We start from the raw sequence: 26306 nt of genomic DNA on the forward strand, positions 1-26306 counted from the left end.
CCCCACTGGGTAAATACCCCCTGGGCACTGCCCCCAGGGCACAGAGCTCCCCCCACTGGGTAAATACCCCCTGGGCACTGCCCCCAGGGCACAGAGCTCCCCCCACTGGGTAAATACCCCCTGGGCACTGCCCCCATGGCACAGAGCCTCCCACTGGGTAAATACCCCCTGGGCACTGCCCCCATGGCACAGAGCCTCCCCACTGGGTAAATACCCCCTGGGCACTGCCCCCAGGGCACAGAGCCCCCCACTGGGTAAATACCCCCTGGGAACTCCCCCTGTGTGCCCCCACCAGGTAAATACCCCCAGGCATTGTCCCCCACTGGGTAAATACCCCAGCACCCAGGTAAATACCCCTTCCTGGGTAAATACCCATTGCTGGGTAAATACCCCCTGGGTAAGTATCCACCTGGGCTTAACTCCCTCCAGGCCTCCTGGGGATGGCTCTGCCCCCCGACTCTGGCCATGCAAGCCCCCTCGGGGACCCCTGTGCTTCCCACCCCCCCCAGCTGCCATCCTCCCAGCACAGCGCCACTGCCTCCCGGTGCCCTGCCGGCATGCGAACCCTTCCCCAGCGCCAGCCACCCCCTCCTTTGCCCGGCCCAGTGGGATCCCCCCCTTGCTCCTCCAGCTCCACCCCCTTCCCCTGCCCCGCCGGCATTCGGGGTGCCCCCCTGCTCCCGCTTCTCTCTCCCCCCCCCCCCGCCCTGCCAGGCCGTGTGATTGACAGCTGCTTCCTGCCATCCCTAGGGAGATGAGAAGCAAAAATGCAACAGCCATATCCCCTTCCTCCTTCTTTTGTTTAACAACCAAGGGCTCGTGGCAGCCGTGCAGGTAAGCGGCCAAAGGCTCCCGGAGCGGCCTTTGGGCTCCCGTGTCCTCCCCCTCGGCTTCTTCCCTTCCTCCCGCCCGGGTTTCACTCCTCTCCCAAGGACAGGAGGGAAAGCAGCGGCTAGGGCACCCGTTAGCCGCCCCCCCATTCCCCGCCGCCGGGCGTCGCGTCGGTAATGCCGCCACCGGGCCTGGGTCCAGTTCCCTCACTGGCCGCCTTGCCTGCCCGCCGGATCCACCCGTCGCGGCGTGGGGGAGTCCCCCTCGCCGGGGGAGTGTATTTTGATTTTTTTTTTTAATGGCGCGAAGAGCGAGAGTTTCTCCCCGCAATGCACGTGGATGACACCAAGTGGAGTGGTGTTATGGAGCCCGCTACTGCTCCCCGGGGTCCTGTCATGCCAGACGCTGCCTGGATCCCGACCGAGATCTGGGCTGTGATCCTCCCGTAACGATTGCCAGCTCCGGGAGCTGCACGCCGCCGACATCGCAACCCTTCTGAGCCCACGTCCAGCAGCTATTGACCCATCGGCCAATGGGGTCTCTGACTCAGTTTCCTTTCGCCAGGTGGCGGCGTTCGGGCGGGGGCGGGGGTGACAATGTGGAGTTTCTCCCCCCACTCCCCGCACCTCCAGGAGCTGAACTTTTAGCCTCCGGCAAATCTCTCAGAGATTTCCCGGCACCGAGGTGGGAATAGCGGGATTCCCAGCTGCAATTCTCCACGGGGGACTCTCTGAACACCGGGGGTGACTCTTTGCTTCTCACTAGTGGCCAGTCCGGGTGTGGCAATGGGTGAATTTCTGACGGCCACTGTCCAAATTGCCCTGCTCCTTCCACACCAAGCAGCACAGTGCTGGGGTTTTATATCTGTTCTTCGACCTGAGGCCTAAAATCAACCCCATGTGGTATCCTTGGCAGACAAACTCTGTGGGAGGAGAACACCTCATCCCACTTTGCAGCTCCAGGAGAAAGTTCAGAGGGTTGGAGGCTAGATGTATTCAACCTCCTGCATGTAACACAATTTCTTCCTGTGCTGAACCCGATGACCCGTTACTTAGCCATAAAAAAAGAGAGGGTTTTGTAACTCTGCCATGACACCCCCTGCCCCTGCCAGGGCCCATGATCCTTGAACCCTGGCTCTAACATTTTGGGCTTTCTTACCATTGGCGTCAAAGTTTGGCATCGTCGGCCATTTTGAACACTTTTTTTTAATTATTATTTTTTGTTTGACTAGGGGGTATGTTGCCTGCTTGTGCTTTGATACACGTGATGGTTTGTTTAGAGAAAAAGGTTGACAGAATAGAGTGAGAGAGCTTAAAGATTAAAAAAAGAATCAATTTTCCCCCTAAAATGGCTGATGGTGCCGAACTTTGATGCTAACTGAAACGGGGACGGAGGGCGGGCTATAGGCCCTAAATGGGATGTGGACACCTGTCAAAAATACATGGTGATGAATGCTATTGAGCCATATACTACTGCCCACCCTCTGCCCACCCCGAAAGCAGCTCTGGTCTTTCAGGTCCCAAGGCCTCAATCCTATCAATGGATCTGTCCCACGTAGGATTGATGTTTTCTGCTCCGATTCTGGCCATGCATCCATCCGAATGGGACTTTCAGAGCTGAGTCCGTGCCAAAGTGCTCTGGTGAATTGGGGAGTTTTGAACTGAGCTGGTCAGAAATTGATTTTCTGTCTTGCAATTTTATTTATTTTTTGAGACTTTTTTGGGGGGAAAAAATCCAACAAAAATTTTTTTGGGGGAGGGGGGACATTTTGAACCTTCACAATTTCAGAATTTCAGGGTCTTTTTTGTGCCAAACCCAATTCTGAAATAGATTTTGCTTTGGCTGGAAGTCTCTTATCACGAGGAATTCCAACATTTTGTTCAGCTCAGTCTGAATTTTTCCATGGTTGGTTTGAATTCTATTCTATATCGAGTAATGAAAAGTCATTTCACAATGGAAAAAACCCACCCAAACATTGCACTCCCAAATTGGATGTTTTTTCACCCTTTTGAAACTCCCCTTCCCCCCTCACCCCTTCCCCAAATTTTTAAACAAAATTTTGTCAGAATTGATGCCAAAAATTTTGGCATGGCCCAAACGGTGTCTTCCAATGGGAAACTTTTTTGCTGAGAATTTTTCTACCACCTCTACCGGGGGGAGATCAACAAAGGCCTGTGAAATGAGGGGACGTGAGAAGGAAACCTTAGCCTGGTGCAAACCTTGGCCACCCTATGAATCATAGCCCCTGTAGTGACTGGTGGGATGGTGCCATAGCTGGCTGAGCGGCTGCCCGCTCACACCAGGTTTGTTCTCTTTCTGGCTGGGGTGGGCGATCGTGGGCCTGGCTTTCCCCAGCCAAGGAGAAAGGCATGAGGCCACAGCTGCAGGATACGGAGATTTTGATGGTGGGTCTTAGCCAGCTGGGAGAGGCAACTAGCAAATCAACCCCCTTCTGCCATCCCCATCTCCAGCCCAAGCCCCCCGGGCCAGGTGCCATCTCTGCTCGGGGGTGGAGGGGGTGGGGGTGAAAAAGGAGGATGCATTTTTTTAAAGCTTTGGCACTAAACACTGAGTAGCCTTGTGCCTGGTGGTAAGAGCAGGGGGGGCTGGGAGCCAGGACTCCTGGGTTCTCTCCCCGGCCATGGGAGGGGAGTGGGGGCTGGTGGGTTAGAGCAGGGGGGGCTGGGAGCCAGGACTCCTGGGTTCTTTCCCCGGCTCTGGGAGGGGAGCGGGGGCTGGTGGGTTAGAGCAGGGGGGGCTGGGAGCCAGGACTCCTGGGTTCTCTCCCCGGCGCTGGGAAGGGAGTGGGGCCTGGTGGTTAGAGCAGGAGGGGCTGGGAGCCGGGACTCCTGGGTTCTCTCCCCGGCTCTGGGAGGGGAGTGGCGGCTGGTGGGTCAGAGCAGGGGGGGCTGGGAGCCAGGACTCCTGGGTTCTCTCCAGCCATGGGAGGGGATGGGGGTGGTGGTTAGAGCAGCGAGGGCTGGACATCAGGGACTGACCCCAGAGCCTGATGCAGTGAGGGATAAAGAACCAAAGGACCTGGTGCTGAAAATGCAGGGGGCAGCTCCCCTTCCCACCCCCACGCTTGCAGCATCTCGGCTGCCCTCTCCCCACCATTGGGAAGACCCCACTGGACGCCCCCGGAGGGCATGCTGGTGCCAGCCGGGTGGCACGAGACGGGGGCCGGGTGTCGCTGGCTTCTAAACCTGCTGTTGCTTTGTTGCAAATCTGGCTGGGTCTGATCCCTGCCCGGCTGCGGGAATCTGCCGCTGGCCCGGCTCTGGGGTTACCGGACTGCCCTTCTGTCTCATCCCCTAGGGTGACTGGGTTTGGCTGAAGAAGTTCCCAGGGGACAAGCACACGGAGATCAAGCCGGCCACCAAAACCAGCTTCTGCAAGGTGAGTTGAGAACGGCCGTGGGCGCGTCGCGGCGGTGGCTGCTCGGAGACCCAGGGAGCATTCCTGGATGTCACTGCTGCTTCGGGGTGTGTGTGTGTATGTGTGGGGCTGGGATACCCCCTGTGCATTCCCCTCCCTGGCCATTGGCTTCCCCCCTGTCTCCCCCGCCGCCAGCTCCGGGACCTGCGGCACGAGAACGTGAACCTGTTCCTGGGCTTCTTCTACGACTGCGGGGTGTTCGCCATTGTCTCGGAGCACTGCTCCCGCGGCAGCCTGGAGGACCTCATCCGCAACGAGGACATGAAGCTCGACTGGATGTTCAAGTCGTCCCTGCTCATCGACCTCATCAAGGTGCAGCCAGGGGGGCAGGGGGCGGGGCAGGGCTGGGATCCTGCCTTGGGGTCTGGGCCGTGGGGGGGTGGGAATCAGGCCTGGTGGGGGATGATCCCGGGGGAATCTACTGGTGAATGAATTTAAGGACATGAGGCGTCAGCTAGGAGAGATGCGCAAGCGGGAGCGGGGAAGAGATCCACTTTCAGAGATCACCACCCAGAGGGGATCCCGTTCGGATGACATCTGCAGAGAGGCCTGGGAGATCCACTTTCAGGGATCATCAAGCTGGCTGGGATCCACTGATACGTGGCAGGTCTGATGGGGGTGGGCAGGGGAATCCAGCTGCGTGAATTGCTTTCCGGGATCTGCTGTTGATTGGGCACGGGGGGGGGATCCACTTGCAAGATGGCTAGCCAATGGGGATCCTGTGATGCCAAGTACCTGCTGGGAGCTCAGGGTTCCACTGCCGGAGATCAGCTGCCAAAGTGGATCCCGTCCCACAGGGAAGGTCTGCTGGTAGGGCGGGGTCCAGTTGTGTTTGGAGGGGATCTATTTCCAGGTGATGCTGGCTGGAAGGTTGCAGGGAGATCCATTTGAAGAGTGAGCCTGCTGCTGCTTCAGGAAGGGATCCCTCTCACACAGGGTGCTAAGCAGAGGGGATCTGCTGGGATCTTGCAGGATCCTGGCAGAGGGGATCCATTCAAATGCAGCCCCGGCTTCAGGAAGGGATCCTGATGCCCAAAGCACCAGGTGGAGGAGATCTGCTGGGAGGTCCATGGGAATCCATTCACAGCAGGGAAAGGGGATCTACTCCAGGGGCTGGGAGGCTGGATAGGATCCACTCCCAGACCATGCTCATTGGTAGGGCTCGGGGATCCACTGGGCTAACCAACCACTGGCCAGAGAAGTCTACTCAGTGAGAGGATCAAAGGGATCCAGTGGATTGATCTCCTGACTGGGGATCCACGGGCACAACACACTGACTGGGTAGGGATTCCAATGGATAGTTGAACTGATTGAAGAGGAGGAATCCACTGGATCAAAACAGGGTTAATCTGTGATCCACTGGCACAACACACTGGGAAAGATGTCAACTGGATAGATCAGTTGGCATGGCCAGAGTGATCCACTGAATCATTCACACAGCTGATTAGGGAATCCATTGGGATCTATTGGTTAGACACACTCAGGGAACCCAGTCAGTAGATCTAGTGATGACAAGAAGCTACTGGTTCAGCCAGGTGCTGGTCAGGGACCCACTAGGATACACTGGCCAAAAAAAAAACTGGTCAGGGGATCCACTGGATAGATCAACTGGCTGGGGCAGATGGATTTATCGGACCAATCTGGGGGCAGATTTGGCATCCAGCTGGACCTACTGGTTCAATGCATCGATCAGAGAGGAAACCCACTGGACTAATTAATTGATCGAGCTGGTGGATCCACTGGATCACTTAGGCACCAGAGCCCAGTCATCCACAAAGAACCATTCAATCCTGGGTCAGCCAGAGGGATCCGCTCGCTCGACCTGGCATCAGGACCAGAGATCCCCTGGGACCTACCGATCCAAATAAACCAAGGAGCAAACTCTCTGCCTTGGTGGGAGGGATCCACTGGATCTCCCACGTGGCCAATCGGGGCTGTCGCACAATCAGAGCGGATCCCGGTGCTGTCGGCGGCCCCGGCGACCGGCCGGGGGGTGGGGAAAGTTGTACTCACCCCCCCCGTCTCTCTCCCTCCGCCCCCCCCCTGCAGGGGATGAAGTACCTCCATCACCGGGACGTGGTCCACGGGCGGCTGAAATCGCGGAACTGCGTGGTGGATGGGCGTTTTGTGCTGAAGGTGACGGACCACGGCTTCAATGAGCTCCTGGAGGCCCAGAAGATCCCACATAACCCACCCAGGCCTGAAGGTGACGCCCCGGGGGAGTGTCTGGGCAGGGGCAGGGGGGCAGAGCCGGAGGGGTCGTCGTGTCTGGGGGGAGGGGGTATAGGCGACTGAGCCAGCCCGTGGTGGTGTTGTCCCCAGAGCGGTTCTGGACGGCGCCGGAGCTGCTGCGGGACCCGACGCTGGAGCGCAAGGGGACCTTCCGCGGGGACGTCTACAGCATTTCCATCATCATGCAGGAGGTGATCTGCCGCAGCGCCCCCTACTGCATGCTGGACATGCCGGCCGATGGTACGGGGGGGAGGGACTGTGCCCCCATCTCCTCCAGCTCCTGCCTCCCTGCTCTGCTGGGGCCCCTCACTCCCAACCCGCAGCCCCTGCTAGCCCAGCCCTGCCTCCCCCCCCAGCTCTGCCGGTGCCCCTCACTCCCGACCCGCAGCCCCTGCTAGTCCGGCCCTGCCCCCCCCGCTCTGCCGGTGCCCCTCACTCCCGACCTGCAGCCCCACCCCCCCCAGCCCTGCCGGTGCCCCTCACTCCCGACCCGCAGCTCCTGCTAGCCCAGCCCTGCCTCCCCCCCCAGCTCTGCCGGTGCCCCTCACTCCCGACCCGCAGCCTCACCCCCCCCAGCCCTGCCCCCATCTCCTCCAGCTCCTGCCTCCCTGCTCTGCCGGGGCCCCTCACTCCCAACCCGCAGCCCCTGCTAGCCCAGCCCTGCCTCCCCCCCCAGCTCTGCCGGTGCCCCTCACTCCCGACCCGCAGCGTCTCCCCGCCCAGCCCTGCCCCCATCTCCTCCAGCTCCTGCCTCCCTGCTCTGCCGGGGCCCCTCACTCCCGACCCGCAGCCCCTGCTAGTCCGGCCCTGCCCCCCCCGCTCTGCCGGTGCCCCTCACTCCCGACCCGCAGCCCCTGCCAGCCCTGCCCTGCCCCCCCAGCCCTGCTGGTGCCCCTCACTCCCAACCCCCTGCCCCTGCCAGCCCAGCCCTGCCCTGCCCCCCTCAGCTCTGCCAGTGCCCATCACTCCCGACCCGCAGCCCCTGCCAGCCCAGCTCTGCCGGTGCCCCTCACTCCCGACCCGCAGCCCCTGCCAGCCCGGCCCTGCCCCCCCAGCCCTGCTGGTGCCCCTCACTCCCAACCCGCAGCCCCTGCCAGCCCAGCCCTGCCCCCCCCAGCCCTGCTGGTGCCCCTCACTCCCGACCCGCAGCCCCTGCCAGTCCAGCCCTGCCCCCCCCAGCCCTGCTGGTGCCCCTCACTCCCGACCCGCAGCCCCTGCCAGCCCAGCCCTGCCCCCCCAGCCCTGCTGGTGCCCCTCACTCCCGACCCGCAGCCCCTGCCAGCCAAGCTCCGGGCTGCCCCCGAGCTCTGGCGGGGCAGTAGGTGGAGGCAGAGCAGGGCGCCAGGCGCCTGTGGTGACCGGGGGGGGGGGTGTCTCCTCTCACGGGCAGAGATCATCCGGAAGGTGGAGAAGCCGCCCCCGCTGTGCCGTCCCTCGGTCTCGGTGGACCAGGCCCCGCTGGAATGCATCCAGCTGATGAAGCAGTGCTGGAGCGAGCAGCCCGAGCGGCGGCCGACCATCGACCAGATCTTTGACCAGGTAGGGGGGGTGGGTGGCCTGGCCCCGTGGGGGACGGGGCACAGGGCATGAGCCAGCCCACTAGGTTAGGGGCAGAAAAGGAGGGTACCGGAGCTGGCCCTGCCCACCAGGGACAGAGCTGATTGGGGCAGGCGGGGAGCATAGATACTTGAGCTGGGAGGCTGGAAACAGGTGACATTTGGGTGCCAGAGCGGGTGGGGATGTTGGAGCCAGTGCCCGTGGGGAGCAGGGATGTTGGAGCCAGAGTCAATAGGGAGTGGGGATGCCGGAGCCGGTGCCCGGAGAGGGAGCAGAGATGCCGGAGCCAATGGGAGGGGGGCGCTGGAGCCAGCGGTGACGGGGAGCAGGGGTGCCAGTGCCAGGCGGGAGCCGCCCCTCTCGTGCCTCCCCCGCCCGCAGTTCAAGAACATCAACAAAGGGCGGAAGACCAACATCATCGACTCCATGCTGCGCATGCTGGAGCAGTACTCCAGCAACCTGGAGGATCTGATCCGGGAGCGGACGGAGGAGCTGGAGATCGAGAAGCAGAAGACGGACAAGCTGCTCACCCAGATGCTGCCACCGTGAGTCCCAGCTGTGTGTGTGTGGGGGGTGTCGGAGTCCGTCCCAGCCCCGGTGACGCCCCCCCCGGTGACGCAGGTCGGTGGCGCAGGCTCTGGGGAGGCGGTGGGGGACTGGGGTCCGTCCCAGCCCCGCTGACGCCCCCCAGTGACGCAGGTCGGTGGCGCAGGCTCTGGGGAGGCGGTGGGGGACCGGTGGGGGAGTCGGGGTCCGTCCCGGCCCCGCTGACGCCCCCCGGTGCCGCAGGTCGGTGGCGCAGGCTCTGGGGAGGCGGTGGGGGACCGGTGGGGGAGTCGGGGTCTGTCCCGGCCCCGCTGATGCCCCCCGGTGATGCAGGTCGGTGGCGCAGGCTCTGGGGAGGTGGTGGGGGACCAGTGGGGGGTCGGAGTCCGTCCCAGCCCCGCTGACGCCCCCCGGTGCCGCAGGTCGGTGGCGCAGGCTCTGGGGAGGCGGTGGGGGACCGGTGGGGGAGTCGGGGTCTGTCCCGGCCCCGCTGATGCCCCCCGGTGATGCAGGTCGGTGGCGCAGGCTCTGGGGAGGCGGTGGGGGACCGGTGGGGGAGTCGGGGTCCGTCCCGGCCCCGCTGACGCCCCCCGGTGACGCAGATCGGTGGCGCAGGCTCTGGGGAGGCGGTGGGGGACCTGGGTCCATCCCGGCCCCGCTGACGCCCCCCGGTGCCGCAGGTCGGTGGCGCAGGCTCTGGGGAGGCGGTGGGGGACCGGTGGGGGGGTCGGGGTCCGTCCCGGCCCCGCTGACGCCCCCCCGGTGCCGCAGGTCGGTGGCGCAGGCTCTGGGGAGGCGGTGGGCGACCGGTGGGGGAGTCGGGGTCTGTCCCAGCCCCGCTGACGCAGGTCGGTGGCGCAGGCTCTGGGGAGGCGGTGGGGGAGTTGGGGTCCGTCCCGGCCCCGCTGACGCCCCCCGGTGACGCAGGTCGGTGGCGCAGGCTCTGGGGAGGCGGTGGGGGACCGGTGGGGGAGTCGGGGTCTGTCCCGGCCCCGCTGACGCCCCCCGGTGCCGCAGGTCGGTGGCGCAGGCTCTGGGGAGGCGGTGGGGGACCGGTGGGGGAGTCGGGGTCCGTCCCGGCCCCGCTGACGCCCCCCGGTGACGCAGGTCGGTGGCGCAGGCTCTGGGGAGGCGGTGGGGGACCGGTGGGGGAGTCGGGGTCCGTCCCGGCCCCGCTGACGCCCCCCCGGTGCCGCAGGTCGGTGGCGCAGGCGCTGAAGATGGGGACGCCGGTGGAGCCGGAGTACTTCGAGGAGGTGACGCTCTACTTCAGCGACATCGTGGGCTTCACCACCATCTCGGCCATGAGCGAGCCCATCGAGGTGGTGGACCTGCTCAATGACCTCTACACCCTCTTCGACGCCATCATCGGCTCCCACGACGTCTACAAGGTGCCCCCCCCCTGCCCCCCGGCCTGCGGGGGAGGCGGGGCCCGGCCCGGGGGGGAGGCGGGGGATTGACACGGGGGAAGATCTTGACACAGGGGAATTGCGGGCCCCCGAGATGGGGGGCAGGTTGCAGGGGGCAGGGGCCCTGACTTGGGGGTGGCCAAGATGGGGGGGGAGCCTGAGGGAGGTGGAGGTTGTGGGGGAGCAGGGATCCGGAGTCCACTCATAGAAGGGGGGATCCGGGGGCCCCAGCATGGAGTTTGTAATTGGGGGGTACCAAGGATTGGGGGCCCCTGAGATAGGGGGCAGTGGCTGGCAGCACAGGGGAGCAGGATCAGAGGGGCCAGGATGGGGGCCCCAGCCAGGGGCAGGTGGAGGTTAGGGGCGGGTTTTGGGGAGCCCAACACTGGGGAGATTTGGGGGGGCCAGGGACTGGGGACTTGGGGTGCTCCAGGGTGGGGTGCCCCCCAGGGCGAGGACAGGGCTCCCCCTCTGACCCCCGCCCCCCGGCAGGTGGAGACCATCGGAGACGCCTACATGGTGGCCTCGGGGCTGCCCCATCGGAACGGGAACCGGCACGCGGGCGAAATCGCCAACATGTCGCTGGACATCCTGAGCGCCGTCGGCTCCTTCCGCATGCGCCACATGCCCGACGTGCCCGTCCGCATCCGCATCGGCCTGCACTCCGGTACGGCGCGGGGACGGTGCCCTGAGCCTTGGCCACGCCCCCTCCTCCATGGCCACGCCCCCTCTGCGTGCCCCCTCCCCAAGACATGGCCACGCCCCCTCTGCGTGCCTCCGCCCCTTCATGATGGCTGTGCCCCCTATTCCTCTGCCCCCCCCGTGCCCCGGCTTGCCCCCATCTGGAGTCGTAGCATAATGGGGTCCTTCATTCCCCCACCCCAGGAACCCCTCCCTAGCCCCATCCGTGGAGAGGTTTTGGTGTCAGAAGTGGGATCCCAGTACTTCCCCCGGGGTTTACTTGACTGAGTGGTGGTGGGAAATCAGGGCTGCGGAACTGCGGTGCCCCCCACAACCTCCCTGTTGGATTGGGACTGGCTGGGGCCCCCATGAGCCATGGGGTTTGGAGATCACTCCCCACTGAGATGCAGGGGGCACCTCCCCTCGTCAGAGCAACGGGTTCAGGCTCTCTGCAACCTCAGGCAGTCACGCCCAGGCCAGCACCCTGGAGCCCTGTCCTCCCGTCCACCCCACCGTAACCCATCTCCCGGCCTGTCTCCCCACAGGGCCCTGCGTGGCTGGTGTGGTAGGGCTCACCATGCCCCGGTACTGCCTCTTCGGGGACACCGTCAACACCGCCTCCCGCATGGAGTCCACCGGCCTGCGTGAGTCCCCCCCACCCCCCGGGGCAGGGCTAGGGAGGGCGGGAGGGAATCTGCTGGGGTGGCACCCGGGGGTGTTTGGACGAGGGGGGCAGGGGGTGTGTGGGCAGAGCAGAGGGTGGGGATTTTGTTTGGGGATCAGGGACGCTCACCCCCCCATGTCCCCGGTGCTCCCCCCCCCCAGCTTACCGGATCCACGTGAACATCCGCACGGTCACCATCCTGCATTCGCTGAAGGAGGGATTCAGACTGGACGTTCGAGGCAAGACAGAGCTCAAGGTAATGGTGCCCCTCACTCCCGACCCGCAGCCCCCTGCTAGTCCGGCCCTGCCCCCTCCAGCCCTGCCGGTGCCCCTCACTCCCGACCCGCAGCCCCCGCTAGTCCAGCCCTGCCCCTCCAGCCCTGCCGGTGCCCCTCACTCCCAACCCGCAGCCCCCTGCTAGTCCGGCCCTGCCCCCTAGCCCTGACGGTGCCCCTCACTCCCGACCCGCAGCCCCCTGCTAGTCCGGCCCTGCCCCCCAGCCCTGACGGTGCCCCTCACTCCCGACCCGCAGCCCCCTGCTAGTCCAGCCCTGCCCCCTAGCCCTGACGGTGCCCCTCACTCCCGACCCTGATGCCCCTGCTAGTCCGGCCCGGCCCCCTAGCCCTGACGGTGCCCCTCACTCCCGACCCGCAGCCCCCTGCTAGTCCGGCCCTGCCCCCCCAGCCCTGCCGGTGCCCCTCACTCCCGACCCGCAGCCCCCTGCTAGTCCAGCCCTGCCCCCCAGCCCTGCCGGTGCCCCTCACTCCCGACCCGCAGCCCCCTGCCAGCCCAGCCCTGCCCCCCCAGCTCTGCCGGTGCCCCTCACTCCCGACCCGCAGCCCCCTGCTAGTCCAGCCCTGCCCCCTCCAGCCCTGCCGGTGCCCCTCACTCCCGACCCGCAGCCCCCCGCTAGCCCAGCCCTGCCCCCCCAGCCCTGCTGGTGCCCCTCACTCCCAACCCGCAGCCCCCCGCTAGCCCAGCCCTGCCCTCTAGCCCTGCTGGTGCCCCTCACTCCCCGACCCGCAGCCCCCTGCTAGTCCAGCCCTGCCCCCTCCAGCCCTGCCGGTGCCCCTCACTCCCGACCTGCAGCCCCCTTGCACCTCAGCTCTGCCCCCCTGCCCTGCTGGTGCCCCTCACTCCCGACCCGCAGCCCCCTGCTAGTCCAGCCCTGCCCCCTAGCCCTGCCGGTGCCCCTCACTCCCGACCCGCAGCCCCAGCTAGTCCAGCCCTGCCCCCTAGCCCTGACGGTGCCCCTCACTCCCGACCCGCAGCCCCTGCCAGCCCAGCCCTGCCCCCCCCAGCCCTGCCGGTGCCCCTCACTCCCGACCTGCAGCCCCCTGCTAGTCCAGCCCTGCCCCCTCCAGCCCTGCTGGTGCCCCTCACTCCCGCCCCCGAGCCCGAGCTGGCCCGGTCCTGCCCGCCAGCCCTGCCGGTGCCCCTCACTCCCGACCCGCAGCCCCCTGCTAGCCCAGCCCTGCCCCCCCAGCCCTGCCGGTGCCCCTCACTCCCGACCCGCAGCCCCTGCCAGCCCGGCCCTGCCTCCTAGCCCTGACGGTGCCCCTCACTCCCGACCCGCAGCCCCCGCTAGCCCGGCCCAGCCCCCGCCCGCCCGGCAGGTGCCCCACCCACCCGACCCGCAGCCCCCTGCTAGTCCAGCCCTGCCCCCTCCAGCCCTGCTGGTGACCCTCACTCCCGACCCGCAGTCCCTGCTGGCCCGGCCCTGCCCCCCCAGCCCTGCTGGTGCCCCTCACTCCCGACCTGCAGCCCCTGCCCCCCCAGCTCTGCCGGTGCCCCTCACTCCTGACCCGCAGCCCCTGCCCCCCCCAGCCCTGCCCCCTCCAGCCCTGCTGGTGCCCCTCACTCCTGACCCGCAGTCCCTGCTGGCCCGGCCCTGCCCCCCCCAGCTCTGCCGGTGCCCCTCACTCCTGACCCGCAGCCCCTGCCCCCCCCAGCCCTGCCCCCTCCAGCCCTGCTGGTGCCCCTCACTCCTGACCCGCAGTCCCTGCTGGCCCGGCCCTGCCCCCCCAGTCCTCCTGGTGCCCCTCACTCCCGACCCGCAGCCCCCTGCTAGTCCAGCCCTGCCCCTCCAGCCCTCCTGGTGCCCCTCACTTTCGACCCGCAGCCCCCTGCTAGTCCAGCCCTGCCCCCCAGCCCTGCCAGTGCCCCTCACTCCCGACCCGCAGCACCCGGCTAGTCCAGCCCTGCTGGTGCCCCTCACTCCCGACCCGCAGCCCCCTGCTAGTCCCGCCCTGCCCCCCAGCCCTGCCGGTGCCCCTCACTCCCGACCCGCAGCCCCCTGCTAGTCCAGCCCTGCCCCCTAGCCCTGCCAGTGCCCCTCACTCCCGACCTGCAGCCCCCTGCTAGTCCAGCCCTGCCCCCTCCAGCCCTGCTGGTGCCCCTCACTCCCAACCCGCAGCCCCCTGCTAGCCCAGCCCTGCCCCTCCAGCCCTGCTGGTGCCCCTCACTCCCGACCTGCAGCCCCCGCTAGCCCAGCCCTGCCCCCCCAGCTCTGCCAGTGCCCCTCACTCCCGACCCGCAGCCCCTGCCAGCCAGCCCTGCCCCCCAGCTCTGCTGGTGCCCCTCACTTCCGACCTGCAGCCCCTGCCAGCCAGCCCTGCCCCCCAGCTCTGCTGGTGCCCCTCACTCCCGACCCGCAGCCCCTGCCAGCCCAGCACTGCCCCCCCAGCTCTGCCGGTGCCCCTCACTCCTGACCCGCAGCCCCTGCCAGCCCAGCCCTGCCGGTGCCCCTCACTCCTGACCCGCAGCCCCCACTAGCCCAGCCCTGCCCCCCCAGTCCTCCTGGTGCCCCTCACTCCCGACCTGCAGCCCCCTGCTAGCCCGGCCCTGCCCCCTAGCCCTGCCGGTGCCCCTCACTCCCGACCTGCAGCCCCCTGCTAGCCCAGCCCTGCCCCCTAGCCCTGCCTGTGCCCCTCACTCCCGACCCGCAGCCCCCTGCTAGCCCGGCCCTGCCCCGTAGCCCTGCCCGTGCCCCTCACTCCCGACCCGCAGCCCCCTGCTAGCCCGGCCCTGCCCCCTAGCCCTGCCGGTGCCCCTCACTCCCGACCTGCAGCCCCTGCCAGCCCAGCCCTGCCCCCCCCAGCTCTGCCAGTGCCCCTCACTCCCGACCCGCAGCCCCTGCCAGCCCAGCCCTGCCGGTGCCCCTCACTCCTGACCCGCAGCCCCCACTAGCCCAGCCCTGCCCCCCCAGTCCTCCTGGTGCCCCTCACTCCCGACCTGCAGCCCCCTGCTAGCCCAGCCCTGCCCCCCAGCTCTGCCGGTGCCCCTCACTCCCGACCCGCAGCCCCCGCCACGCCAACTCCGGGCTCACAGTCTCTCTCTCTCTGCTTTGCCGTAGGGCAAAGGCGTAGAAGACACGTACTGGCTGGTGGGACGAGACGGATTCAACAAACCCATCCCCACGCCCCCCGACCTGCAGCCGGGGTAAGAGCCTCATGGGCGTGGAGCCCCCTCGGAGCTCCCCGGGGGGACGGGAGGGGAAGGACGGGATGGGGTGGGTGGCCGCCATCCGTGCCTGGGCCCTGAGGCCACACTGAGAGGGGACCTGAGGGTAGAGGGGTGGGGCAGCCAGGGCCTTGGGGGAGATGAGAGGGGACTCCTGGAAAGAAATGGAGAGGGGGCTGGGAGCCAGGACTCCTGGGTTCTCTCCCTGGCTCTGGGAGGGGAGTGGGGGCTGGTGGTTAGAGCAGGGGTGGGGGCTGGGAGCCAGGACTCCTGGGTTCTCTCCCCGGCTCTGGGAGGGAAGTGGGGGCTGGTGGGTTAGAGCAGGGGGGGCTGGGAGCCAGGAGTCCTGGGTTCTCTCCCCGGCTCTGGGAGGGGAGTGGGGGCTGGTGGTTAGAGCAGGGGGGGCTGGGAGCCAGGACTCCTGGGTTCTCTCCCCGGCTCTGGGAGGGGAGTGGGGGCTGGTGGGTTAGAGCAGGGGGTGCTGGGAGCCAGGACTCCTGGGTTCTCTCCCTGGCTCTGGGAGGGGAGTGGGGGCTGGTGGGTTAGAGCAGGGGGGGCTGGGAGCCAGGACTCCTGGGTTCTCTCCCCGGCTCTGGGAGGGGAGTGGGGGCTGGTGGGTTAGAGCAGGGGGGGCTGGGAGCCAGGACTCCTGGGTTCTCTCCCTGGCTCTGGGAGGGGAGTCGGGGGCTGGTGGGTTAGCGCAGGGGGGGCTGGGAGCCAGGAGTCCTGGGTTCTCTCCCCGGCGCTGGGAGGGGAGTGGGGGGCTGGTGGGTTAGAGTTGGGGGCTGGGAGCCAGGACTCCTGGGTTCTTGCCCCAGCTCTGGGAGGGGAGTGGGGGCTGGTGGTTAGAGCGGGGGGGCTGGGAGCCAGGACTCCTGGGTTCTCTCCCCGGCTCTGGGAGGGGAGTGGGGGCTGGTTGGTTAGAGCAGGGGGGGCTGGGAGCCAGGACTCCTGGGTTCTCTCCCCGGCGCTGGGAGGGGAGTGGGGGGCTGGTGGGTTAGAGTTGGGGGCTGGGAGCCAGCACTCCTGGGTTCTTGCCCCAGCTCTGGGAGGGGAGTGGGGGCTGGTGGTTAGAGCGGGGGGGCTGGGAGCCAGGACTCCTGGGTTCTCTCCCCGGCTCTGGGAGGGGAGTGGGGGCTGGTGGGTTAGAGAAGGGGGGGCTGGGAGCCAGGACTCCTGGGTTCTCTCCCCGGCTCTGGGAGGGGAGTGGGGGCTGGTGGGTTAGAGCAGGGGGGGCTGGGAGCCAGGACTCCTGGGTTCTCTCCCCGGCGCTGGGAGGGGAGTGGGGGCTGGTGGGTTAGAGTTGGGGGCTGGGAGCCAGGACGCCTGGGTTCTCTCCCCGGCTCTGGAAGGGAGTGGGGGCTGGTGGGTTAGAGCAGGGGGGGCTGGGAGCCAGGACTCCTGGGTTCTCTCCCTGGCTGTGGGAGGGGAGTGGGGGCTAGTGGTTAGAGCAGGGGGGGGGCTGGGAGCCAGGACTCACTCTGCCCCGCTCCTTCAGGGCGAGTAACCACGGCATCAGCCTGGATGAGATCCCCGCAGACCGGCGGAAGAAGCTGGAGAAAGCCCGGCAGAACAAGTAGCGAGGGAGGCCAGCGAGCGGGAGGCCGGGCTGGGCGGCGGTAAGGCCAGGGCTGGGGGACAGGGGAGCTGCGATACGGCTCTGAACCGCCCCCGCCCACGGATAAAGTCACCCCCCAGAAGCACCTCGGCAAGGCCAAGCCATGCTGGGAGCCAGAGGCATCTGCCATGCCCCTCCCGGCCCCACCTCCGGGAAGGCGGGGCTACCCTGGGCTCCTCCCCCTTAGACACTCCATCCGTGGCATCTCCTCTTTCCCCGGGAGCAAATCCCCGACCCCCACCTCAGCCAGGTCTGGAAACCGCAGGTCTATGCAAATGAGCACGGCTCTCGTTTGCATATTTGATTAACGTGCATCGGATCATTTGCATAACTCCACCATATTGTTCCCCTTCACCCTCCCTCTGAATTTCCCCTCCAGCAACCCCCCACCCCGCCCTGACCACAGCGCCCCCTCCGGGAGCCCGGTTCTGTCCCCTCTCCCAAGGACCATAGAGACGGGGCTAGAATGTCCGAGACGGTAGCACGGCTCTGTCCATGAGCTGCTCTACTCTATGGTTGTGGGTGGCCTACGGGTGTCCCCCACCGAGGTCACCCCAACGCTCTGTTCCAGTCAGAGTCCTCCAACTCTCCCTAACCATAGAGACGGGGCCCAGAGCAGCCACCTACCTCGAGCTACTCTGCCCACCCTACTGCCCATTGCCCTGGCCCAAACTCTATGGCTGTGGGTGGCCTACGGGTGTCCCCCACTGAGGTCACCCCAATGCTCTGTTCCAGTCAGAGTCCTCCAACTCTCCCTAACCATAGAGACGGGGCCCAGAGCAGCCACCTACCTCGAGCTACTCTGCCCACCCTACTGCCCATTGCCCTGGCCCAAGCTCTATGGTTGTGGGTGGCCTACGGATGTCCCCCACCGAGGTCACCCCAATGCTCTGTTCCAGTCAGAGTCCTCCAACTCTCCTTAACCATAGAGACGGGGCCCAGAGCAGCCACCTACCTCGAGCTACTCTGCCCACCCTACTGCCCATTGCCCTGGCCCAAACTCTATGGCTGTGGGTGGCCTACGGGTGTCCCCCACTGAGGTCACCCCAATGCTCTGTTCCAGTCAGAGTCCTCCAACTCTCCCTAACCATAGAGACGGGGCCCAGAGCAGCCACCTACCTCGAGCTACTCTGCCCACCCTACTGCCCATTGCCCTGGCCCAAGCTCTATGGTTGTGGGTGGCCTACGGGTGTCCCCCACTGAGGTCACCCCAATGCTCTGTTCCAGTCAGAGTCCTCCAACTCTCCCTAACCATAGAGACGGGGCCCAGAGCAGCCACCTACCTCGAGCTACTCTGCCCACCCTACTGCCCATTGCCCTGGCCCAAGCTCTATGGTTGTGGGTGGCCTACGGGTGTCCCCCACCGAGGTCACCCCAACGCTCTGTTCCAGTCAGAGTCCTCCAACTCTCCCTAACCATAGAGACGGGGCCCAGAGCAGCCACCTACCTCGAGCTACTCTGCCCACCCTACTGCCCACTGCCCTGGCCCAAACTCTATGGTTACCCTATGGGCTCTATGGCTCAATGGCTACCCTAGGAGTCCTCCAGCTCTCCCTCACCATAGAGATGTGGCCTAGAGTGCCTCCCCAATAAAAGCGGGATCGGGTTGGGGGGAGCTGGAGGAAACCAAGTGGCTCTGATGTGACTAATTCTTCCTCCCCCATCCAGATCCGTGGCCAACACCACCTGACACTTCCCGGCCAGTCCCTGTGGGGCAGAGTCAAATTGCTCCCCCCCTTTGCCCCCACCACGCCCTGTGGAAGGAAGATGGGCCGGGCCGGGCGGGCAACTCGTGCCGGTCGCCGGAAATGGACTCATCTTTTCGTGCGCTGGTCCCACCCCCCCCCAGGTGCATTGTGGGACTGTTGGCTTTGTAGCGGAAGATCCAGGTGCATTATGGGACTTCGGCCCACCTGGAATTTCCATGCACCTCCTACGACAAAGCACCAGGTGCGTTATGGGACTTTGGCCAACCTGGGATCTGCCGTTCACCTCCCACCAAGGACCCCAGGTGCATCATGGGACTTCAATCAACCTGGGAATTCACGTTCATTCCGGTAATGGGCAGCGTCCCCTGGGACCTGCCGTTCTCCCCGTTTTCTTCAGGGATTCAGACGGTACCACTGCGAGGAGACGGGGCTGGGCGGGTGATTTGTTCCTACCCTAATTGCTTTCTGCAGAGAACCCCGGACGGACAAGAGCGGGGAATGGAGCGATGCCCCCATGGGGTTACCGCAGTTTGCTGGCAGAGTGCTGGGGGATTAGCCCCCTTTAGGGGGCGCCGGCTCCCGGCTAACAGATGTTCTGCGGGGGCTGGAGGTCCTGGGTTCAGTTCCTGCCCACGGTCCTGTGGGACTGGCTGGCTCAGGGGGGCAGGGAATGGGGCAGGGGCGCCGGCTCCCACCCGGCCCCAGGGCGGGGACTGGCTGGCTCAGGGGGGCGGGGAATGGGGCAGGGGCCCGTCCCCTCTAGGGGGCGCCGGCTCCCACCCGGCCCCAGGGCGGGGACTGGCTGGCTCAGGATGGGAGAAGGCAATTGAGACAAGTGGGCTGGGAGTGAGTCTGTCTGGAGCCAGGGCTGGATCCACCCGTTAAACACTGAACTCTACCGTCTCCTCGTGGATTGAGTTTCGGCCACCAGCGTGGACCCGGGCAGCGCTCCTCCCCCCGGCAGGGGGTTAAAACCACAGACCTGGCTGCAGGACGTGCCCATCGGTCCCACCCGGGATTGTCTCCTCACGCCACACGCGACCGGTGGAGGGATCATGGCAGAGCGGCTCTCCTGGGGGACGTGGTCCCAGCCCCAACTGGTCCTTTCTTTGCCCACCTGGCGTTTCACGGGTTAAAGAAAACCACACACAAAAATCTCACGCACACGCAGTACACACAACTGACCCCCTGACGGCAGCCGGAACCCACCTGCATCATCATCGAATTGAATCACAGAATCTCAGGGTCGGAAGGGACCTCAGGAGGTATCTAGTCCCATCCCCTGCTCAAAGCAGGACCAATCCCCGACTAAATCATCCCAGCCAGGGCTTTGTCAAGCCGGGCCTTAAAAACCTCTAAGGAAGGAGATTCCACCACCTCCCTAGGTAACCCATTCCAGTGCTTCACCACCCTCCTAGGGAAAAAGTTTTTCCTAATATCCAACCTAGACCTCCCCTGCTGCAACTTGAGACCATTACTCCTTGTTCTGTCATCTGCCACCACTGAGCACAGTCTAGATCCTTCCTCTTTGGAACCCCCTTTCAGGTAGTTGAAAGCAGCTATCAAATCCCCCCTCATTCTTCTCTTCTGCAGACTAAACAATCCCAGTTCCCTCAGCCTCTCCTCGTAAGCCATGTGCTCCAGCCCCCTGATCATTTTCGTTGCCCTCCGCTGGGCTCTCTCCAATTTGTCCACATCCTTCTTGTCGTGGGGGGCCCAAAACTGGATGCAGTACTCCAGGTGTGGCCTCACCAGTGCCAAATAGAGGGGAACGATCACGTCCCTTGATCTGCTGGCAATGCCCCCTACTTATACAGCCCAATATGCCGTTGGCCTTTTTGGCAAAGGTCACACCGCTGACTCATAGCCAGCTTCTCCTCCATGGTAATCCCCAGCTGCAGAAAAGGACCATACCATTGCTCTTAAAGGTGGTGGTGTGAATTTAAAGGGGACAGACTGTTGGAACAAGTTCCCGAATGTTGTGTGTGTGTGTGGTGGGGGGGGAATACTCCATCCTGGGCAAGTTTTCAGTCAAGATTGGGTGTGGGTTTTTGTTTCTAAAGATTGTACCTAGGAGAAAGAGGGATTATTTTGGGGGAGGTCTTTGGCCTGTGTTCTCCAGGAGGTCAAACTACCGGAGCAAAATGACCCGGTGGGCCTTGGAATCTATGAACGAATATTTGTTTGCTCTGTTTTTTGTTTCTTTGGGATGGGTAAAGAGAGCCTTCAAGGTTTGTTTTCTAATACAGATATATATTAATCTGGGTGCCGGGAAATTAGCTCCCTCTAGGGGTAGCGGTAGGAACAAGGTTCCGCTCACTCCCTTTAGCCGGGATGACTTTTCTCCCCGCCGTTTGTTGGTTGCTTGAGTGAAATAGCCGGCCACCCCCAGTAATGCCCCCGCGGTTGTTGTGAAATGGTTGGAAATGCCAACACCTTGGGATCAGGATTCCTCTTAGCAGGGTCATAACCCACCCAGATCGTTAGTCAGCCACAATGTTGTGTGAAAAACTGGCCCCAAAATAACCGTAATACTCCCGACCTTGCGGGCCACGGATCCAGTGACCTATCCGGAAAATTATAACAATGCCAGCCCAGGGGCGCTTGGTTAATATTTGTCAGGGGACAAAAAAATATAGTCATCAAGGGCTAGAGGCTGATTGGCTGGGTTCTTCCACCACACGGCTTTTTGTCATTGGTCGACAGACTTGGTCAATATTAATCTGCAGACAAACACACCCACCCACCCCCGCAACCCAACAACAAACTCCCCTCCCGTAAAACTCATACAGAGGTGGAGGCCAAGCGGGCCGTTGTACTCGGTCGATATTGACGTGCCGTGGGAACTGTTTCTTAAAAGGGTGGCCGCCAATCAGCCGTAGGTCATGGCCAATATGTGTCTGCAGACAGCAAAACCTCTTAAAGGGATGGCCGTTGGACCCGCTGCCCGACTTGTGTTTCAGGGGGTCCTTGCTAGACTTGCTGAATCTGCAGCGAAAATGAAATCTTAAAGGGATGGGCCATAGTATCAGAACTACTGGTGCCTGGTCAGGATGTGTCTGTGGGGGGAAAAAAATATTTCTTAAAGGGATGGTCATTTTTGAATCGGTAGGGTTGTTTTTCCTTTAAAGGGGTGGCCACTTTTTTCTATGCAAAATTTTTCGTGATGGTTTGATTTACTTGGAAGATATTTGTCTGCAGACGAAACATTTTTTTCCTTGGCGGCGGGGTGGGGCGGGGGGGCTGTGAGCAGGCATCTATTAAAGGGATGGCTTTCTCTTGCATTTCTGATGACACTTGTGCTGGGTAAATATTTGTCTGTAGACCGAAAAATAAGTTTCTTAAAGGGATGGCATGTGCGCCTCCATCTCTTAAAGGGGTGGCCAGTGAGAGGCCATCGTCCTCTAACCTGTATTTCTGATGCCACTTGATGTGCTCGGTAAATATTTGTCTGTAGACCGAAAAATAAGTTTCTTAAAGGGATGGCATGTGAGCCTCCATCTCTTAAAGGGATGGCCTGTGATCGGCCGTGTCTTAAAGGCCCGGGATGCTCATAGCTGTGCAGGAGGAGCCGGCCGCCCGGTCTGGGAATCTGATTGTCTATCATTTTTCATAGACTTGTGTACAAACTGTACTTTCTTTTTTTTTGTGTGCAATAACTTGTGGATGTTTCTTGGGGGGAGGGAAGCGGGTGGGGTGGTGGGGGAAGGGCGGGGGACTACAGATATATATATAATGTGTCGTGGGGAGGAGATGAACAAGACGCCTCGCGACTGGAGTCGTTAAAACCTGTATGTGACCGTGTAAATAAAGGGTCAGGCTAGAGACTTCAAGCCGTGTCCTTCCCTGGGGGGGGGGGGGATCTGTTCTCGCCACTGGGGGCTGACCCCCGAGTCTGGCCCAGGTTAGAACCTGGCCCTGCCCCAGGCTAATCGTAGCTCCCGCAGAGGCGCTTGGCGATATCATCGCCTTTTGATGACGGGTAAACTGAGGCACAGTGAGTACAGGAGACTTATCCCTATTGCTTATGGACAATAGAATTCAGGGGTCCTGGCCCCCAGCCCCCCCTGCTCTAACCACCAGCCCCCACTCTCCTCCCAGAGCCGGGGAGAGAACCCAGGAGTCCTGGATCCCAGCCCCCACTCCCCTCCCAGAGCTGGGGAGAGAACCCAGGAGTCCTGGCTCCCAGCCCCCCCTGCTCTAACCACCAGCCCCCACTCTCCTCCCAGAGCCGGGGAGAGAACCCAGGAGTCCTGGATCCCAGCCCCCACTCCCCTCCCAGAGCCGGGGAGAGAACCCAGGAGTCCTGGATCCCAGCCCCCCCTGCTCTAACCACCAGCCCCCACTCTCCTCCCAGAGCCGGGGAGAGAACCCAGGAGTCCTGGATCCCAGCCCCCACTCCCCTCCCAGAGCTGGGGAGAGAACCCAGGAGTCCTGGCTCCGAGCCCCACATGATGTACCCCACTAGACAGAATCAGCCATTCAGAGTGGAACCAGTCTGTGGTTTATTGCCCCCGGACAGGATCGCAGGGACAGCGTTGCCAGCGGCCGCGTGGGGCCCGTCCCCGGGGCTCGCCGGTCGGGCTCAGATGGACGTGCTGTTCTCGATTCGTTGGGGATCCAGGTAGCGGTAGGGGATGGGCAGGGATTTGTTCCTCTCTTGGATCTCCTGGGAGATCTGGGCCAGGCGCCCCTGGAAGGCCGTGATCAGCCGCTTGGGCTCCTCCTCCGTGAAGTGCTCGTCGGGGTACGTGCCCAGGGGTCTCTGCAAGGGAACGGGAGAGCGGTGAGGGACAGCGCGGAAGGGCTCCATCACCTGGTGCTGAGATGCAGCCACCTCTGGGGTGGGGTGGCCAGTTACCCAGGGACCCCTCGCCCGGCACTGAGATGCAGCCACCTCTGGGGTGGGGCGGCTGGTTACCCAGGGACCCCTCATGTGCCCTTGAGAATGGGGCAGGTGTTTAACAGCTGTGTAGCAACACGGGGAAGAGTTCAGGCCAGGGAGGGAAGGCGAATCCTGCAGCCAGTTGAAACAACAGGGCATCCCCCAAAGTGCAGCTGGGCCAGGACACCCTGGTTCATCCCCCGGCTCATGTGAAATGTCAGCGGGTCCTTTATTGCTATCGCAAAGGAGGGGATGGAGAAATCAGTGCAACGGCTCATTCAGCAGACACCCGCAGCCCAGGGCCCCCTAGTGCCGTCCTGGGGCCAGCTCTGCCTGCCGGGGGAGAGCGCCCCCTGCTGCCACCGCCCAGCTCCCTGCCCCACAGCGCCCCCTAGTGCCACCCTGTGGCCAGCCCCCTGCCAGGGGAGAGCGCCCCCTGCTGAACCCCTTGCCCCGCTCCCTGCCCCACAGTGCCCCCTAGTGCCAGCCCTGCCTGCCAGGGGAGAGCGCCCCCTGCTGAGCCCCCTGCCCCGCTCCCTGCCCCACAGCGCCCCCTAGTGCCACCCTGGGGCCAGCCCCCTGCCAGGGGAGAGCGCCCCCTGCTGAGCATCCTGCCCCGCTCCCTGCCCCACAGCGCCCCCTAGTGCCACCCTGGGGCCAGCCCCCTGCCAGGGGAGAGTGCCCCCTGCTGAGCCCCCCACCCTGCTCCCTGCCCCACAGCGCCCCCTAGTGCCCATGTTCTCACCGAGTCCCCCGGTTCGCAGCAGAGTTGCCAGAGGACGGAAATGGCGATGCTGGTGCTGCTGACCTCCGGGATGGTGTCCAGGTAGCTCTCCAGGGAGGAGGTGCCCTTGGCCTGGGGCGGGGGGTTCCTCATGGAGGACGGGAAGTTGGGCATCCAAGCGCCGAGCTCGTACTGCGGCCCAGAGAGACCCCCCCCAGTCAGAGCAGCCGGGGACCCCCCAGCCCAGCCGGGGATCCCCTCCTCACCCCGCCCAGGGAAGGTCTGGCTCAGCCAAGGGATCTGGGCATCTGGGGCTTGGTCAGCGTCTCACCCACGGGCAACGGTTAGTAAAAGTCAAGGGGGGGGGGTCGGGGGTGCTGAGCACGGCAGTGGGGAGTCCTGGGGGGCTGTGGCAGGGTTCTGAGGTGTCCTGGGTCTCACTGGGGTTGGGTGCTGGGTGGGGGATTGGCTGCTAGAGCAGGGTCCTGGGGATTGAGGTGTCAGTGGGGTGGGGTGCAGGGTGGGGGTGTCAGTGGCAGGACCCCAGGGCCCCATGTGGGGTGCAGGGTGGGGGTGTCGGTGGCTGGACCCAGGGCCCTGTGGGGGGGTGCAGGGTGGGGGTGTCGGTGGCAGGACCCAGGGCCCCGTGGGGGGCAGGGAATGGGGCCCCGAGCACCCAGGCTGGCCTCTCCCTACCTGCCCGCTGTTGAGGGAGGTGTGCCGGGCCGAGCAGCAGTAGATCCACATGGTCAGGTATTTGATGAGCTCGGGGATGCTCTGCAGGGACGAGGGGAAGCCTGCGGGATGGAGAACGGGTGTCACTGACCTGGCCCGGCCTTGGGCTGGGACCCCTAGAGTCGGGTTTGATGCCTCCCTCTGCCGGAGCCTCCCCCAGTGAGTCGCTCCCCTGCTCCGGGTCTCAGCTCAGCCACGCGCCATCTCCCCGCCCTGCCTGTTCCCACAGCGGGGCCGTTCCCAGTCACCCCACAGCCCCATCCCACCACCGTGATCCAGGCCACCCTGTCCCTGCAGGGTCGCTGGCCCCATTGACTCCAGTGGAGAGACACCAATTGACACCAGCTGGGATCTGGCCCCATTGACTCCAGTGGAGAGACGCCCATTGACACCAACCGGGATCCGATCCCATTGACTCCAATGGAGAGAAGACCATTGACACCAGCTGGGATCTGGCCCCATTGACGCCAATGGAGAGACGCCCATTGACACCAGCTGGGATCTGGCCCCATTGACACCAATGGAGAGACACCCATTGACGCCAGCTGGGATCTGGCCCCATTGACGCCAATGGAGAGACGCCCATTGATGCCAGCTGGGATCTGGCCCCATTGACTCCAATAGAGAGACACCCATTGACACTAGCTGGGGTCTGGCCCCATTGACTCCAATGGAGAGACGCCCATTGACACTAGGTGGGGTCTGGCCCTATTGACTCCAATGGAGCGACGTCCATTGACACCAGCTGGGGTCTGGCCCCATTGACTCCAATGGAGAGACGCCCATTGACACTAGGTGGGGTCTGGCCCTATTGACTCCAATGGAGCGACGTCCATTGACACCAGCTGGGATCTGACCCCATTGACTCCAATGGAGAGATGCCCATTGACACTAGCTGGGGTCTGGCCCCATTGACTCCAATGGAGAGACGCCCATTGACACTAGGTGGGGTCTGGCCCCATTGACTCCAATGGAGCGACGTCCATTGACACCAACTGGGATCTGGTTCCATTGACTCCAATGGAGAGACACCCATTGACACCAGCTGAGGTTGGGCCCCGTTGACTCCAATGGAGAGACGCCCATTGACACTAGGTGGGGTCTGGCCCCATTGACTCCAATGGAGAGACGCCCATTGACACTAGGTGGGGTCTGGCCCCATTGACTCCAATGGAGCGACGTCCATTGACACCAACTGGAATCTTACTCCATTGACTCCAATGGAGAGACGTCCATTGACTCCAATGGAGAGACGCCCATTGACACCAGCTGAGGTTGGGCCCCGTTGACTCCAATGGAGAGACGCCCATTGACACCAGCTGGGGTCTGGTTCCATTGACTCCAATGGAGAGACGCCCATTGACACCAGCTGGGGTCTGGTTCCATTGACTCCAATGGAGAGACGCCCATTGACACCAGCTGGGATCTGGTTCCATTGACTCCAATGGAGAGACGCCCATTGACACCAGCTGAGCTCTGGCTGACAGTCGTTTGGCCTCCTGAATCACGCAGTCCAGAGATGCCCTGCAGTGGCTCCCGCATGGAGCCCGGTGACCAGCGGCTGCAGAGCTCTGGGTTCACATGGCCCCTACCGGACGCCTCGTTCCCCAGGAAGCCTTCATGGAAGATCTCGTCTGCCCAGGCCTGCAGCTCGCAGTCGGCCAGGACGTGGGCGTCGCTGCGGTAATAGTGTCTGACGATGCCGGAGACGAAGCTGGAAAGAGCAGAGATGTGTCAGCCCGGATGGGTCGATGCAGGCCACATCGCTCCCCAGTGCACCAGCGTCACTCAGCCAGCATCACCAAACAGCCCAGT

At 64.1% G+C, this 26306-nt stretch overlaps 2 protein-coding genes across 2 annotated transcripts in view; one reads left to right on the forward strand and one right to left on the reverse strand.

The window, feature by feature from the left end:
* The window catches only part of LOC123356732 (retinal guanylyl cyclase 1-like), a 29518-nt gene extending 10789 nt beyond the window's left edge, over window positions 1-18729 (forward strand). Inside the window, exons 7-19 of the mRNA XM_045000106.1 lie at window positions 4150-4230; window positions 4405-4581; window positions 6319-6475; window positions 6592-6741; window positions 7892-8040; window positions 8440-8603; window positions 9803-9995; window positions 10506-10680; window positions 11240-11338; window positions 11520-11614; window positions 14714-14799; window positions 16319-16439; window positions 18107-18729. Of these exons, the coding sequence (XP_044856041.1) occupies window positions 4150-4230; window positions 4405-4581; window positions 6319-6475; window positions 6592-6741; window positions 7892-8040; window positions 8440-8603; window positions 9803-9995; window positions 10506-10680; window positions 11240-11338; window positions 11520-11614; window positions 14714-14799; window positions 16319-16400 (1608 nt within the window). The 3' untranslated portion in view covers window positions 16401-16439; window positions 18107-18729. The remainder of the gene's footprint in view (window positions 1-4149; window positions 4231-4404; window positions 4582-6318; window positions 6476-6591; window positions 6742-7891; window positions 8041-8439; window positions 8604-9802; window positions 9996-10505; window positions 10681-11239; window positions 11339-11519; window positions 11615-14713; window positions 14800-16318; window positions 16440-18106) is intronic.
* Window positions 18730-22732: 4003 nt separating this feature from the next.
* The window catches only part of LOC123356616 (arachidonate 12-lipoxygenase, 12R-type-like), a 28173-nt gene continuing 24599 nt past the window's right edge, over window positions 22733-26306 (reverse strand). Inside the window, exons 13-16 of the mRNA XM_044999976.1 lie at window positions 26084-26205; window positions 24453-24553; window positions 23778-23948; window positions 22733-22912 (exon numbers count right to left, since the gene is read on the reverse strand). Coding sequence (XP_044855911.1) covers window positions 22733-22912; window positions 23778-23948; window positions 24453-24553; window positions 26084-26205 — 574 coding nt within the window. The remainder of the gene's footprint in view (window positions 22913-23777; window positions 23949-24452; window positions 24554-26083; window positions 26206-26306) is intronic.

This window comes from Mauremys mutica, chromosome 26 (assembly GCF_020497125.1).
Source record: "Mauremys mutica isolate MM-2020 ecotype Southern chromosome 26, ASM2049712v1, whole genome shotgun sequence".
Lineage (NCBI taxonomy): Eukaryota > Metazoa > Chordata > Testudines > Geoemydidae > Mauremys > Mauremys mutica.